At 42.0% G+C, this 16,481-nt stretch overlaps 2 protein-coding genes across 6 annotated transcripts; one reads left to right on the top strand and one right to left on the bottom strand.

Annotated features, from left to right (window-relative positions):
- The first annotated feature begins 485 nt into the window (after nt 1-485).
- LOC122846239 (growth arrest and DNA damage-inducible protein GADD45 beta-like) lies at nt 486-2,857 on the top strand. Its single transcript, XM_044143058.1, has 4 exons — nt 486-640; nt 1,046-1,147; nt 1,327-1,543; nt 1,884-2,857. The coding sequence occupies exons 1-4, from the start codon at nt 603-605 to the stop codon at nt 1,986-1,988; spliced, it is 462 nt and encodes a 153-aa protein (XP_043998993.1). The 5' UTR covers nt 486-602; the 3' UTR covers nt 1,989-2,857.
- A 1,005-nt stretch (nt 2,858-3,862) lies between these two features.
- Nucleotides 3,863-14,838, bottom strand: LOC122846240 (guanine nucleotide-binding protein G(I)/G(S)/G(O) subunit gamma-7-like). Of its 5 annotated transcripts, none has more exons than XM_044143059.1 (4): nt 11,679-12,071; nt 10,862-11,011; nt 9,869-9,996; nt 3,863-8,756 (listed from the first exon to the last, which is right to left on the bottom strand). In XM_044143059.1, exons 3-4 carry the CDS (start codon nt 9,965-9,967, stop codon nt 8,646-8,648), a joined length of 210 nt encoding a protein of 69 aa, XP_043998994.1. In that variant the 5' UTR covers nt 9,968-9,996; nt 10,862-11,011; nt 11,679-12,071; the 3' UTR covers nt 3,863-8,645. The 5 variants fall into 5 exon arrangements, 1 of the variants encoding a protein (XP_043998994.1); XR_006373207.1 differs by lacking the exon at nt 3,863-8,756 and adding an exon at nt 14,291-14,484 and having other exon boundaries at nt 9,859-9,996; nt 11,679-11,744; XR_006373208.1 differs by lacking the exons at nt 3,863-8,756; nt 11,679-12,071 and adding an exon at nt 14,707-14,838 and having other exon boundaries at nt 9,858-9,996.
- Between the last annotated feature and the right edge of the window lie 1,643 nt (nt 14,839-16,481).

Below are 16,481 nucleotides of genomic sequence, written 5' to 3'. Positions count from 1 at the left end.
TCCCTGCCTCTTTAGACTTTGTTACATTTCACTACAGTTACATTTGTATAATTTTATTTTGTGAAAAATGCATGCATGTTCACTATGGTAACTGTGATTAGAAATGAGCAGAGAGTTACTTTGGTCAGCCAGTAGGTGTCAGTCATAATTTCACAAGGAATGTTTCGGAACATCTTTGCTGTGGAAAATGTGAGGGGCTTTACGTTGCACAACTGCCATCAATAGTTTATCACTACTCATTTTACAGACGTCTTTGTGATCACATGTTTTCGTGCGTAATGTCAACTCCAGACAATGCCAGAATGACACAGCAGTTTGGTTTGTTTCGTAGTTCTTTACAGTCACCCGCCAGCTTAACAACAAAAATAAAACCCAGGCGTCTTCGTGAGAAAAGAAGGACGTCGCTTTCCCTTTCAGCCAATGGCAGAAGCCGAAGAGTTTCGGTGCCGCCCTCGTCTGATCCCTAGTATAAGACGCTTTGTGCAACCTTGCCAACCACTACAGACGTTGCCTTGCAAACGCTCCTGCAGACATCTTACTCTCTCAAACTACTGGACTACTAACGCTTTCACCAAACTGGGATTATTTTCTGATTTGCAAACATGATTCCCGAGGAAGGTTTCACGTCCGTAGAGAACAGGTCAGATTTTATTTATTTTTATCGTTGTTTGGAAACGATCTGTTCGCTCTGTTTGCAGGGACGTCCTGTTCTGGACAGGAATGTCTTACGTCCTTTCACTCTGTAGCTGAAACTTTTTATAGAAATGAAACCAAAAGCACCTCAGTACTGCATGGACAATGTTAATATTCCACAATAAGGATTGATTGGGGTAATTGTTATGCGTGCATGCTGCACAAATACTTCACAGTCAAGTACAAATGCTATTTTTTATGCCTTAGATACGTGCTGCATTAAAGTGCCTGGCTAATGCATTTGTTTTACTTCTTTCATAGACTCTCTTAGCATTTTTACGGGACAAATTTTTGAAGTTGTTTTTGACTCTTTTTGTGTTCAAATGAGTAATTGTTCTGTCCCAATCCTCAGGATGCAGTCTGCAAGCTTGGCACTGGAGGAGTTGCTTGTAACTGCCCAGAAACAGCACTGCCTCACTGTTGGCATCTATGAATCAGCAAAGCTCCTCAATGCGTGAGTAGAAACCATTAATTATGGCTTAAGTCGGGGCATTATTGTGTTGCTCGGCTGTATTTGCTCTGCTCACTTTCCAGACACCGACATTGCCCCAGTCTGACAGCTGCAAACGTGCGGCTTACAAGGTGTTTGTTGTTTTTTTCCTCCCTCTCTAATCTTTCCCTCGGTTTCCCCAGAGATCCGGACAGCGTGGTCCTGTGCGTCCTGGCGGCCGACGACGAGGAGGACGTGGCGCTGCAGATCCACTTCACGCTGCTGCAGTCCTTCTGCTGCGACAGCGGCATCAACATCCTGCGGGTCTCTGGGGTTCAGAGGTTGTGGCAGCTTCTGGGCGGAGTGGACGCCAACCGAAACCAGGAGGAGAGCGGAGACCTCCACTGCATGCTGGTCACGGTGGGTTTGTTACGACAAGAAACGGCCTGGTTACCGGTATCAAGGTGCATTCTACATGTTAAAATCCAGAAAAGAGCAGCATTACCCCTCCTCCACTTGTTACTATGCACTGAAAAGAAAGTTCCTACACATTTGCTTCGCTTAGAGCCTTGTGGTAATTTAAGTCTCAAGGTATACTCCAGCTATACCTTGAGAATCTCATGGCGGTCCATTCCTTAAACAGAAACTTCTTATGAACTGAAAGGCCGATGCTTTTCGCTCCACTGTAAATATTTTCAAATCGAATTCTCCTTAATACATGATTGTGGTCGTCATTCATTTTCTTTTATTTTCCTTGCAGAATCTTCAGGTAGACCACTGCAGGTTACAGGAAGTTGGGACTTACTGCCAAGAGAGTCGACTCCTAGACCAGTGGGTTCCTGAGCTGGTTCTGCAGGAACGCTGAAGGGTCTGAATATCCCTAGAGACCGTGGAGTTTCTGGGTTGAAATGCAAAAGATACAAAGGAACTCGATGGTCAAGCCGCAATAGTCTTGAGTGGACTCAATCCTAGCACCCAGACTGAAGGCAGGACGAGCCTAAAACATTCACGAAGTTGCTGTAAAACAGTTGGACATTTCTGCAAGATGTGAAGAAAGAAAACTGGATTGACTGATAGTTTCTTCTCTATCAGGAAAATAATCTTATGCGCCTATTTTGGGCTTCTGTTTGGGCTCTCACAGTGTTCAAGGACCGTTTTTTAAAATTAATCATTGAGGGTTGCAGCAAACTGTGTCTTGTCCACACCCAGTTCATACCTGGAAGATTTGTATGTTTACTATCTGGACTGAAATGTTGTAATAGTGAATCTACTGTACAGCCAACATTCCTAAGTGTTCAGAGTTGGGAGAGTCTCTGCGTAGAAAGGGTGTGCGTAAAAACATGGTATGCACGCACAATGTCTTTCTTTAGAAACGCCTGGGTGTGCTGTGAGTGCGTTTTTGCAGAGAACACTGAACCTGTGGAGGAGTGATCGCTATGGAAACTGAAACTGCTCTGTTAGAAGGATCTGGCTGGCTTTGCAGAATGAAAAAACTGCAAAAACAAAAAACAAAAAAACAACAAACAATACAAAAAGGTCTCAGGACATGATGGTTTATTTTTGGTCTGAATTCAAACCTCAGGGGGATACAGAATGATCTGATCAAGACTGTAATGTAATGTGCCTTTACAAATGTTGCCTATTTTATAACAATATGAATAATTTATTGTTTGTGTCATTTGTTCTGGGTCTATTCTTTTGTGCAATAAGTCAATAAATTATTGGATTAATTGAGAAGATTTCCTTTCATCCATCCATCCATCCATCCATCCATCCATCCATCCATCCATTGGGCGATAGGCAGGCCACACCCTGGACAGGTCGCCAGTCCGTCGTAGGGTGAGAAGATTCCTACTAAATATTCAAAAGAAAAGTCAAGCGTGTGTCACAGAACCTGCCGAGTTACACAACAACTGTTTACGGTGGCACCGAAGTCATGGAAAAATGCATACACTGCTAGGTCAAAGTCTTTGTTGAGCATTACTTTTGTAGTGAACATAAGTCAACCAGAATAACTCCAGGGTGGAGCCTGAAACCACGCTGAAAGAAACAGGCAAAGCCAGCTGATGCAGACTGTCCTTACAGGAAGTTTTGAGAAGATAAAAGCCTCCTTGTCAAACCTTCATCATTTCTCTGATTGTTCTTGTTTTGTTACATACTTTTAACTTATTGCTATTCAAGGCTGCACGTGCATTTGCAAACTGTATCTCCATTGTGTGCCCTCTGCTTTGCTCCCTGTTTCTTCCTGTGCTCTCACATGTCCGTCCACCACTCGGCCAGAAGGGGAACACCCAGGCACATGGACCACACGTTTGTTTACACTCTGCTGCTCAGAGGCATAACGGGCGGCGGCAGACTTCTGACAGGCTGTGATTCACCCCAAAGATCAAATCTCATGGCCACAGGAGAAGAATGGTTTGAAATTTTGAGTAAAGCTGTGACTGTGGAGTAAGAGCTTCTAAGAGATTAAAGGAGGACTAAGAACACGATGCAAAGGTTTAGCTGGGAGACTTGCTATTTAAGCTTGGCACATTGTGATTCTATCTCTGCTCTGCACACCATGTACTTATTAAACTAGTGAGCATGTGTGCGCATGTGCTTTATAAATCTATGCAGTCTGCAGGAAAAAAAAAAACAACACAGAATGCTTTGCTGACAGAATAAAACAAGAAAACAAAACACGATGGGCTGGATTCATATGTAATAGGTGAAAGCTGTCAACACAGTGGAGTCCAGTGGTTGTGTTATATCATCTTTTTATTAATGTTATCTACTTCTCAATATTTTTTTAACAGCAATATCCACAAAATATTAACAGTGTGCAAGAAAACATGAGTTATGGCACATCAGAGAACAGTTACAAAAAATAGATATTTTTTTTTCCAGAATCAATCAAGGCAAAAAGGATACATATACTGTATGCATACACAGGAGATCAGAACACAAAGATGAGTCTCAGATGGGACTTCGAGACAACTGAGTGATGCTTGATATGACAGTCCACCAGCAAAGAGCCTTAGACTCACCTCACTGGGGCTGAAAATGAATTTTTGTTGAGCTCACTTTGTGAATTGGCAATGTGAGCCACATGCTCCACTTTAGGACTGTTCATTCTGTTGATCTGATAACTCCACAACCAGCATTAACACAATATATGCCACTATAAGGCAAACTAACAACTAATCAATCAGACAAACTGTCGGCAAAATCAGCATTTCAGGCCGGCCGTCTTTGATTGTAGCCCAGGAAGAGATGGAATGATTGAGAAAAAATACAATAAGAATGTAAAAAAATTAAATTTGTCAGACATTTTTAGGGCAACAGTGTGCGTAGTGGTATGATATGCATGCTAATTTTATTCTTTAATAGACCCCTATCCATTTATTAAAAAAAAAAAACCAACAAAACAATCATACATCTGGAGATGTTATTTATTTATTTATTTATTTTTGTTTACCACATATTGAACCAACTTTCTGGTATTAAGCTGTATTTATTTAGTAAAATATAACAATTTGTTTAATCCAGCATTACAGTGTAATCATCCTTTTAACCATTAACACTGCTATATTTAAATGATTTTAATTAATAATTGGACTTTTTTAAAATCAGATTTATTTTCTGTCCAAATATGAGCATACTATATTTAGTTTACTACAGCTATGTCCCTACTGCTTCTCATATTAAAAGGGTTCAAAAAGCCTTTTAATAACTCATGAGCTGAAAGATAGCTTAGCTATTAAGCTAGCTTTCAGACCAAAAACAAATTGAAAACGGTAAACGTGCAATAGGAAACGCAGCCTACAAGCTTTCTAAAGCTTATACGTTTTCTTGAACAGAAAAGTTGAAGCAAAATAAAGCATTTTACTTAAATAATGAGCAACAGAAATACTGAATGGTGCCTTTTGTAACAGCAGTTTCCACTCTTTTAGCTAATAAACAAACTGTCGACGTTAGTCTCAAACTGAAGAGATATTTTATAGAAATTTTCCATATATGTGTCTCTTTGGACTTCATTGACAGGTAAATGATGTTTCAAATATGTTGAAGAGAAGCTAATTTGATCGGTGGAATCAAATTAGCTTCAAGTTAAAATTGTGAATTTCACAATTTTAACTTGCGATATTTTTTTTCTCCTCTCTCCATCCTAAAGTAAGCACACCTTAATAAATAAGTGGAAGTCAAACATGCTAATTCTGTTTGATTCGTCTTGGAGTTAATCTGGAAGACCAGGGGGATTTGACAACAATGGCTATGCTAACTACTACAAACAATGTAATTATTTGCGGGGCAGCTAGAGTTGCCAGTTATACGACATTTTTTGGGTTGTACCTTACTCTATTTCCGTTTAGTGACTGCTACCTGCAATGCTATTTTCAGATCACCAGATGGCCATCTAACAGATTCAACAGTACTTATGCACTCTTATCTTCATTAAGCATGCCAGGTGCGAAGTGTAAAGCAACATTTCTGCCTTTTCAAGCAGATGGTTTCGATTGACCATGTGAATGATTACAGCAGAAAAAGAACAAAAGACGGCTTGAATCAGTTTAAAGTAGCAAACATATTGTTGAAAACAATGAGAACATTTCTAAAAATCGATTTCTCTCTATTTTCAGAGAATAGGATTATGATATGTCAAATTGTACATATTTTACAAGACTATTCTCAGTGTATTTTGCTTCTGATTGAGTAACAAAACATAGCAACCCTATTGGAACCTATAATAAATTTGGAACCTATAATAAATTAGGATCCTGAAGAGTCAAAAGTACTTCTAGATGGAAACCCTGAAAATGTAACAAAGCGGACGCACCAAAATATCACATGTACCAGCTAAAGCTACATGACCTTTCCCCGGGCCAGGTTAACCCTGACCTAGAACTGCAGAACCACAGGGTTGTAACACTGCCATGTTTTTCTGAACATGGTTTTATGAACAAGAGGCACTGTGCTCTAATATTCTTTGAAATTTTCCTACAAATGCAAACAAGTACAAGTCTTGTCCCAACTCCATCTCCGCTAAATTAAATACCACCAAGACCACATCCTTCCCCCCCCCACACACGCATGCATACTATATGCCACACACCCCCAACCTGAAGTCTTATCCTTTTGAAACTGCCTGCTCTCTTTGTTCCGGACAAAATCCAAAGGCAGAATAAACAAGGTCTTTTACAAGAAGACGTAAAATTAGGTTAACTGGAAATTTTAGCGTTCAGTGTGAGCAAATACACAAACATAATCTAACACAATCTGTCTCCTTTCAGCATAGTCGGTTTTAAATGCTGATCTGTGCAACACTGATATAAATACAAGACACGCATGAGGAAGCATGGAGCAGGAAAACCTTTCGTAACCTTCAAAAGTCAGAGGAGCAACAATTAAGACAATCATGCTCTGTAACTGTGTCCTACTCTCAACTAAAATCATAATGCCGTGCAGATCAAACCACTCTATGTTTGAAAAGCTTTGCTTAAATTTGCATCAAGTCCAGTTTCAATCTGTTTAGTATCACTCCTCTGAAATTATAGATGCATGACATTTGTGTTGCTTGTTGCCCCAAAAATGTACCACTTAAGACAAAACAAAAATGTCAGCGTCGATATTAAAGGAAGGCTCAGGAGGTTGGTTTTTTGGCCACTGCAATGAGGTCTGATGTTGATTAATTCCCCCTCCATCTTTAACCTTGCAACATTTTCGTTTGTTTTTATTTGTGAAAATCCTGACTGCTGCGTTTTTAGCAATGGCTAAAACCAACCTCTGCTAATGCAAGCCTTTAAAAACTGAAAGAAAAATGAGAAGACGGACATGATCTTTGACAGACAAAAGGGAAGCAGTGTTAAAAATTCCAATATCCACAGACTGGGGTAGTTCTGTGTTTAGATTCTGTATCTTACAAACACTGTACAGGGTAATAACACTCAACTGATCAGCTTTCATGGAGTCCATAGAAAGAAGGTAACATAAAAAATAAAAAGCCAAGACAGCTACTCTTCAATTTATCACTTCTGCACGTCTAAAAGAAAGTTTGTACACTTAGTTTGTTTCTCTTAATGCCATTTTCTTCCCTCTTCATTTTCAGGTATTACAATCAAGTTTGGTTTTGTTAGATTGGAGGAGCGTGGTGGAGGAGCAGAGGACACAGAAAGGGGGAATCCAAGAGCCGATCTCTGGATTGTGGTGAACTCGCGATAATGAATTTATTCTATGGTCCAGACCGGATTTAAAGTCACTGTAGGCGTCAGATTGTTCAATCAATCTTTCTAAAATACTCCCTACATGTATTTTTATGTGTAACAACAAATATGAGCTGAAAACACAGAAAATGTTCAAGTTTGAACTTTCTCCGTTGTCGCAGATGGATTCTCCAAAGTGGTCAGTTTGTGGCCTCGCTCCCACTTAAAGTAAAGCACATGAAGGTTTGATGTACAGTAGAGACTCTAAGATCTTATGAGGTGAGACCCCTGATCCAAACCAGGTCGCCTATTGGTAACGCCTCCTTTGCGTTAAGGTAAAACAACAACAACAAAAAAAGCACAGTATTGTCTTAAATGTTAAGCAATGCTTCAACAAAATACCTAAACATACATTGAGTTCTTAAGTATTTCTTAAGAAAACCCCCCAAAACAAAACAAAACCAAAAAAACCCGCAGTAAACGTCCACGGCCAATAGCTTGAGTTCTCTGTTGAGCTGTTCACTGAGTTCCTCTGGTTGGTCCAGATCTGAGGTCGGCTAAGACATCGACTCTGAACCAACGGCAGCAGCTATCTCGAGCTGCAGCGGAACCAGCGACAACGGATCAGCATCTAGAGACAGGTGTTTTTTTGTACAGGTTGGCACAGCTTTAGGCTTGGCCAAAAAAGGCTGGAGGCAGCCGCAGAGAGGCCGCAGGTGGAGAAGAGGTCTGTTGATACGGATTCGAGAGGGAACATGCTGTGGTCTGACCAAAGCAAAGACTCTAGCTAAAGACAAAGCTCTCGGATTGTCTTTTTTTTTTTTATCTTAAAGTTCCCGCAGAAGATTAAGCATTTATTGAGCGTTTTGCTGCGACACTGGGTCGTGTTTGGCACGGTCGGACTGGCGCCCACCTCTTATTTGTGTTGCCCACATGCTTCTTCCCACTGCCTGCCTGTGCAGCAGCTGCCCATCGTTTACCCGACACCTCGTTTCATGACCGGCGATGGAAAAGAAACAGGCTTCCTACCAATTGCTAAATGTCAGAAATCCCTTTTCAAGTCAAGCTATAAGGACAAGATACCTGCCCCCTAGTGGTGGTTCTGGATTGTGGCACTGTTTCAGAGTGGCTAAATTTGGAGCCACTGTGTGTGTAACCCCCCCAAACGCCAGCTGGGGTTTCTCGGCGTCTGAGGGTGGGTGGGGATCTATTTTGATAGCAAAAGTCAACTTTTATGTGTGAGCATATGTGAATAGGAAAATCTGTTGTGTGTGTGTGTGTGTGTGTGGGCGTGTGTATGCGTGTGTGTGTGAGGACAAAAACAAAAAAAAGCACGTATGAAGCTATAGGATGATGCAAGGTTTCTTGTCCTTGAAAGGGTTTTCAGAGGTGGGCACGCCAACCAGCAGGGGGTCGCTTCGAGCATGCTGCTCACAGTAACTCATCAGGTCCAACTGATGAACCAAATTAAAGCTACAAGACTCGTTTTATCACCTCTAGAGCATGTCATGATATTTTGTTTCTATCTGTTTTGTTATTTTGTTTAAATCATTTATTTATCAAGATATTTACCTTTCTAAAAAGACGTTCTCATGTCCCTATGCCTCTGAGGACTCCACATAATTGCACATCTAACTACAATTATCTTTAGAAATTAAAAGAACTGCTAGAAAAACACAATCAAGCTTCAACAAGTGAGAAAAGCAACCAGAAAAACCAAAACAAAACGAACAAAATAAACAAACGAGCAGCATAAAAATAAGACCACAAAAAGCAAAACCAATAATTTGGAAAAGATTTAATCTGAGACCTAAAGAGAGGAGTGAAAGGAGAGTATTTGGTATGAAGTGGGAGGTGGGTTGGCGACTAAAACACTCCTTCTCCTTTTTTAGTCTCTGACTAAATCTTGAAAAATGAAGAAAACCTTTTTCTGCTGCGCTAAAAGTAATTTTAAAGTTCAGAAATATATGAGGGGCTCTGTCCATTTGGGGTCTTAAACACGGTTCACAGAATCATAAAGTGAATTTTGGATTTAAAGCAGTGAAAAGTTGGTGGGATTAGAGTGACGTACGACAGCAGTATTTAGAAAAAGGTTCAGGTGTGACTAACTGTGGAGTAACGAAGGCAGATCATCACTTTTCAGGATAACGTTCTTAATCGGTAATCTACCAACTTTTAAAAAGGTAATAATAAGGGTCAGCAATTATGTAGACTGCTGGTTAGGATGTCAGATGAGTAATTTGAATCAAAAATAAGCTCAGTCATTATTTAGTTTATTGAGCATATTACCCATCCATGTTCTTTCCTGTCTGGTTGAGGTTGAATGCATTTTGTAAATGGAGTTACAATTAGCTGCCATTGGCATAAAATTGAAAAGAAAGCAAGAGATTTTATTTTGTTTTTTCCCCTTTTATTTATTTATTGCTTTATTAACAAAAAAAAAGTATAGAGTGAAAAAAAAACCACAACGAAGCTTTAACGCTAAAGCTCAATTGCACTTGTGGCACGTTTAAAAAAATAGGAATACGAGAGAGGAAATATACGATCCACACACAAAGCAGATGACCAATATTATCACCTTAATGCGTTCAAATCCTGCCTCGATCCTCAGCTGCTCCACCAGTTTCCTGGCCTGGGCGATATTATTAGTAGTGGACATATTCATCCATCAGAAGACACCAACACAGGAGAAAACTGCAGGAAGAAGAAGAAAGAGACAGAAACGTTCAAAAGGAAGCTGTCGTCGCGTCCCAGCTTATTTGTCTCTTAGCAAATGGCTCTTAAAGGAGTTCTGAGAATCTCTACTTTTCCAGGAACCCTGCTTTCATACGAGATTTTTATCGATTCCTCAGAGTTGTGTGCCTTTCTATTGTAAATGTTGAACATTAGTTGTGGAGCGGGCTGCACAGTGGCACAGTTGGTAGAGCTGTTGCCTTGCAGCAAGAAGGTCCTGGGTTCGATTCCCGGCTCGGGGTCTTTCTGCATGGAGTTTGCATGTTCTCCCTGTGCATGGTGGGTTCTCTCTGGGTTCTCCAGCTTCCTCCCACAGTCCAAAAAGTCAGGTTAATTGGTCTCTCTAAATTCTCCCTAGGTGTGAGTGTGTGTGTGAATGGTTGTTTGTCCTGGTTGTCTCTGTGTTGGCCTGCGACAGACTGGTGACCTGTCCAGGGTGAACCCCGCCTCTCGCCCGGAACGTAGCTGAAGCTAGAAACCAGTAACCTTCCCGACCCCATTAGGGACAAGGGTGTAAGAAAATGGATGGATGGATGGATGGATGGATAGTTGCGGAGCCACAGCACCACATAGAGGTTTTAACGTGGTACTGCAACACAGAAACCTGTGGATAAGCAGCACAGAACATACAAAATAAACATGGAGGGAATAAACGGGGGTTCAAAGGGAAACATTTATGCTCGTAGTGTTTGAGAAAGGAATGCTTTTTCTGCCTCTAGGAGCACACAACAACAACAAAAGATAAATCAAGTCCAAGTTGTTTTGTTGACTCTGTGCTCCCAAGAACATGGCTATGATACATTAGCCTCTAGAAATGGAGCCTTACCTGACCGGCGGTGTGCAGACAGGCCTCCCTCTGAACACTAATGTGAGAGGACGGAGAAGACGAGCTGAGGGAAAGCAGGCGCGGCAGGACAACAGTAGGCGTGTAATGAGAACAGAGCTGGGAGGCAGCTGAGTTTACATTGGCTTCTCTCTGTGCAAAAGAAAAAGCAAGATACACAAAGGTTTGATGCTTTTTTTTTACATACAGTCCAACAACTCTAATCACTAATAATCAATAATTATTTCATATTCAGCATGTAAGAGTATTTCCACCTCTGAATGTTTCCCACATTTTGCCATGCTACAACCACAAATTTCAATTGACTTTTATTTTTTTGGCACCTTATGTTACACAAGAGCAGAGTATTGAGTAATTATCAAGGGAAAGGAAACTGATGCATGTTTATTTTAAAATTATTTTTATCACAAATCTCTTACTCAGACAAAAGTGCAACGTGTTGCTTTCAGAAACCAACCAAGTAGTAAATAGTCCTAAACTGTCAATAGGGAGTCATTTAATATTGATATAAAAAGTTGAGGATAAGTTTAGGTTATGAAACTCCATCCAAATAAAACGGTGCCTCTGGAGGAGCTGCGGAAATCCACAGTGGAGGACATGGTAACTAATCTTTACATAAAGGCAATCTTTAGGCCATTGCTGAAAGTTGCTTTGCAGTTTGCAATAATATAACACAGCAAAAGCGTGAAAGAAGTGCTTTGGCAAGATGAGATAAGAGTTGTTGCTGTTTCCCCACATGCAAAATGCTACAGTGTGCTGAGCTGAACAGTTCTGTACTTTAATGTCAAACGTGACTTACTGGAATCACATTTCACTCTAAGTTGCAGCAAATCACAAAGAGGTGTGGAGAAAATGCTGGAATCCTCTGCAAAACAGTTTATAGTTTCAGACAAGCAAGAAGTATTGGTTTTAAAATATTTTTACCAAATAAAAAATTTTTTAAAAAGAGGCAAAAAGATAAAGATGTGCAGATTCACTGGCTGAACAAACTGTCGATGTAAAGATGGGTGGAGCTAAGTACAGGAGCACAGTTCACCATCCAGCAGGACAGCGATTGCAAATATCCAGCAAAACAACAATAAACAGCATCATCATGTGCGGGCAATGGTTCAGTCAAACTACAGATCGAAATCATTTTGAGGATTTCTCTCATCGACTTGTTTTCATGGATGCTCTTCCTCCAATCTGACAATCTGAGTTATTTAAAAAAGAAAAAAAAAAAGACATATTTGCCATAATAACTGCTGTGAAACCAGGTTTTAAAAAGACTGACAGAAAATGTCTGCCACACTTTTCAGATCCAAACTCACCGCTACTTTTGTGTTGGCCTATCACATTTACATATAAACACAGCAAATCGACAGTTGTTGTTGCAAAACGTGACAAAATGTGAGAACGTTCAAGGAGTAAATGTGAAGTCAACCTGAAACCAAGTGAACCCTTTGCTCTTTTGTGCACATCGTCTCCAAGATGCTTTCACAAACTTTCTGGCGTCATTTGTTTGCTCAACGAGAACGCCTCGTTGTCAGCACTTACAATCCCAACCACACCTCGCCGCCTCACCTACGGCGCCGTCAGGGAGCTTAGTTGCCACCCAGCGCCTCGGTGTGCCGCTCTGTCTGCCGCCTGCGCTCTCAGGAGGAGAGTCCTGCTTTAATTACTACAACCGTGGAGCAAATCAGAGAACCGTGTCTGTAATTAGGGCTCCTCTGAAAGCGGGTGAGTGTGCAAGTGTAAGAGACAGAAAAGAAATAAACATTTAGTAATAATAAAAAATGATATTTTTACTCTTGTTCTTGTTGTGAATATGAAAGTTTGTTTGTTTTTTGCCTACAAATATTAGGAATAATTCTTGTATTTTGGTCAGAAAGAGATTTCCAAATCAGCCAAGCCACATTAAATAAATTAAGATAAAGTAGCTTTTGCTCACTTTTGTTTACATCTGATTTGCTTTTGGCTGATGACGGCTTTAATAATAAACAGCTGTTTCTGTGTTTCTTGCTACATCAAGACAATGGTATCTTCCACATTATTTTAGCAAACTTGTACTTTTCAAGAGCATAGTCATATTTATCATCCTGAGCTTGATATTTTGCCAAGATAAGGTTTAAAGGGATATTTGAGGAATGTTTGCGCCTTGACAAAATGCAGCTTCAGTTTCCTGTTCTCAGCTAACACAGATGAGGGAATCGGTGTGGTCTTCTGCTGCTGTAGCCCAACCAAGTGACAACCTTCTGCGATTATTCAGCATATTTAAAACTGGGTTGTTTCTGAAACACTCATAGCAACTCATCTGTGCTCGGTTTAAACTTCAACAAGTTATCTTCACCACTGTATGCATCAATGCTGCCAAGTGAGAACTAAAAACGATATTTGTGGTGTCAAGAAATGGAATAGGTGCACCTAATAAAGAAGCTGCCAGCGTATTTTCATGTACAAATCAATAACAGCTTCACTTACACTGCATGGGCAACTGCTGTCTCTCTGCATACACTTTTATCAGATTTAGTGTTCCTTTGGTACATATATAGTGTCTACCTCTTGCTAATGTTTTGTTCTCTAATGAAAATAAGTCTCTGTCTCAATGGAAGCTTACCAGTATGAAACAAACAAATGTTTGCTGTTATAAAATGTGCAGCCTGTTGATTTTTAAAACTCTCGGAGAGCTGAAATAAACATCCCCTCCCCACATTCCCACTTAAGTCACATCAATCTCCGCTCCAAAGCATGTAGAGAAATACACGAACATCAACACAGCATCCCAACGACATATCCGAGCAGAAAAACCAGAGGCCCCGCCGGATCTGGACAGGCCCCGGCTATCAGCAGCCAGCCCAGCGGAGCCCACGGGGGGCTCTCAGGACGCGCAGGGCCCCCCGCATCAACCCCTTATTGATCCCAGCAGCTGCCTGGCGCTGATCGGGCCTGCATGTCCCTCTGCTTTACAGGCCCTGCTCGCTGCTCCGCCGTGTGAAAACACAATGCGGGCATTTTGATGGATGGAACAGCGTGTCCTCTCTCCCGTGGCTATCCACTCACCAAAGACACACACATACGCACGCCATGCATGCACACGCGTATACGCACAGGCACCCAGACCTTGTGCACACATCAAAGCCAAAGATTATCCCACCCCCTTCCTCCACCCTCGTCTTCTCCTCATGTGAAGACCAGAGAAGATCGCTCGGAGCTCTGCAAGAAGATCCCCCTTTTACCCCCTCTACGCCCTCCACGCACACCCCACACCCCTAACCCCCCACAATCGCCAGCCGTGGCGGTGGGGTGGTGACATGCTCCAGCAGACCACTAGAAACTCATCCAGCGACCACACAAGACCGGAGCGCACGCCAAACAAAAAATTTAAAATAAAAAAAAAAATGTTCCGCTATTATGCAAAATACGCGGGCCTACTTCGACAAATAAGATCCAGCTTCTGTTGCTTGCGCTTCCTCAGAAGGTCCAAAGCCCCCCAGGCTGTAAGAAATCTTCCACTGACCCTGTCCCCGGTCCTCCCCACCCTCTCTGCCGGCTACACACACACACAAACACACACGCACACACACAAAAAAAAAGAAGAAAAAAAGGGGGGTTGGGGAGGTGTGTGTGTGTGTGTGTGTGTGTGTGTGTGTGTGTGTGTGTGTGTGTGTGTGTGTGTGTGTGTGTGGAGGAGGGTGGGGGGATCCGGATTCGTGACACCGATGGAGCCCCCCTCTCCTGCTGCTGCAGCCGAACCTCGGTGACAAGAATTCGGGGGGGGTTCGCAGAAAGCGCACTGTGTTATTATAAGACAGGAAGAGAGGAAAATAGCCGAATATCACCAAACTCACCTCTGAATGCGCTGGATTGGTGATTTAAAGGGCCAGATCCGCTCGCTCGCTCCTCGTCTCCACCGAGCCAAACGCCTCCCCCACCGCTACAGTGTCTGTCCACTCCTCTACCTCCCCCCACCCTCCCACCATCACCTCCCCCCCCCCACTCTCTCTCTCTCTCTCTCTCTCTCTCTCTCTCTCTCTCTCTCTCTCTCCCTCTCTTTCTTTCCCCCTCCGATAAGCAGCTTTAACCCAGGTGTTGGTAAAACATCATCAAACGGAGCGACAACAATAATCCTTCTAGCAGAGAGGCTTATTTTGTAATTTCCCAATTATATTCTTATCAATAAACACTCAGGGAAATATGAAAGAATGTACCAAATTTAACAGTGGTTATTTTATGTTTCTCCACAAATACCTGCTACTTATACTATTTCCAGTACCCCGGCAACCACTGAAAAAATGGCGTGGGAGACCGACACGTGTTTCCTAACTCTTCTTTCTGTGTATTATGAACTATTATGAACTCGTTGGTTCAGAAGTTTGTCTGTAGACGTTTGAACGGTTTTAGATGAGAAACGCGAGGAAGAAAGAAAAAAAAATGGAGGAAAAGAAAGAACGGAAAATGGAAGGAGAGATGGAAGGACGGACCAAGAACAACACTGAACCGAAATTCCTTACACTTCCAGGCGCAGGAAGCCCGTTTAATACTCTGTAAACAACATTTCTACACGCACGAAAAAAGCTTCACTCACAGTTTCTCTTACTGAATTGCGCTCAGTGACATATTATAAAACCGGCCATCTTCTCAGAGTTTTGTCTTTGTCTTTATTTTTCACATTAAGCATCAGGGTCTGAAACGATGACAGTGGGTGAGAATCTTAGCCACGCCCACTCCTATGTGCATCTGGACCTGGTTTACTTGTACTGTAAAAACAACTGTATTTCTCTACAGTGTAGCGCCATTTTACACCAGGCGATGGCGCCATTTACCAACTCCAGCTCCCACGACTCAGGAGAGAAGGAGGAGGAGGAGAGGGTTTCTTGCGTATTGGTTCTGCACACACACGCACACACACTCACGCAGCCTCTGTTCTCACCTAATAGAGCTCCACTCCTCCTCACAGACAAACAAGCGGCTGCGTCTACCCGCTAGCGTTGGCTGAATACAAACCTATCTCTGAGCCGAGCAGGGATGCGGGCTAAATGTGTTGAATCCTGTTTTCAAACAGATTTTTTTGTTTCCTTGCTTGTTCCCGAAAGGCAGACAGAAACAGCCTTTTGCTACTAGTTTAAGCTAACATGCGTCGTCCCCTTTGGTTTCCATTTTACTTCCTCTGACCCCACCCTTGTTGTTTTGAGCGACACGCAGGGTTAGAAAGAAGTGAGCGGTGGAAGCCCATGAGTCACCATGACAGAAGTAGCATGAACCCCCGTATTTATTTCTTTATTTATTCATTCATTCATTCATTCATTCATTCATTCATTCATTCATTCATTTATTATTTGCAGGCGCAGCATTGACCCAATTGGAGAAACACGTGTCTTAGTGCGTGTGCAACCACAGCAGCACGTTTGGAGACGATGAGTAGCTAATTAGGGTCCAACCGGAAGTGGGAGGTGGGGCTCGTGAATGAGGGGGGGTTTGTGATTTTAGCCTGAGGATGTAACGTCTTTGTTGGACACCCCAGCAGCAGAAGCAGCAGCAGCAGAAGAAGAAGAAGGCTTGAAGACCTCTAGCTGTCAAAAGGCATCTCTGTCTCCACCGGAGTCACTACAGGCTGAGGCCACGT

Source organism: Gambusia affinis, linkage group LG16 (genome assembly GCF_019740435.1).
Source record: "Gambusia affinis linkage group LG16, SWU_Gaff_1.0, whole genome shotgun sequence".
Taxonomy (NCBI): Eukaryota; Metazoa; Chordata; class Actinopteri; order Cyprinodontiformes; family Poeciliidae; genus Gambusia; species Gambusia affinis.
Note: the sequence above shows the minus strand (reverse complement) of the source record. Positions and strands in the feature narration are given on the sequence as shown.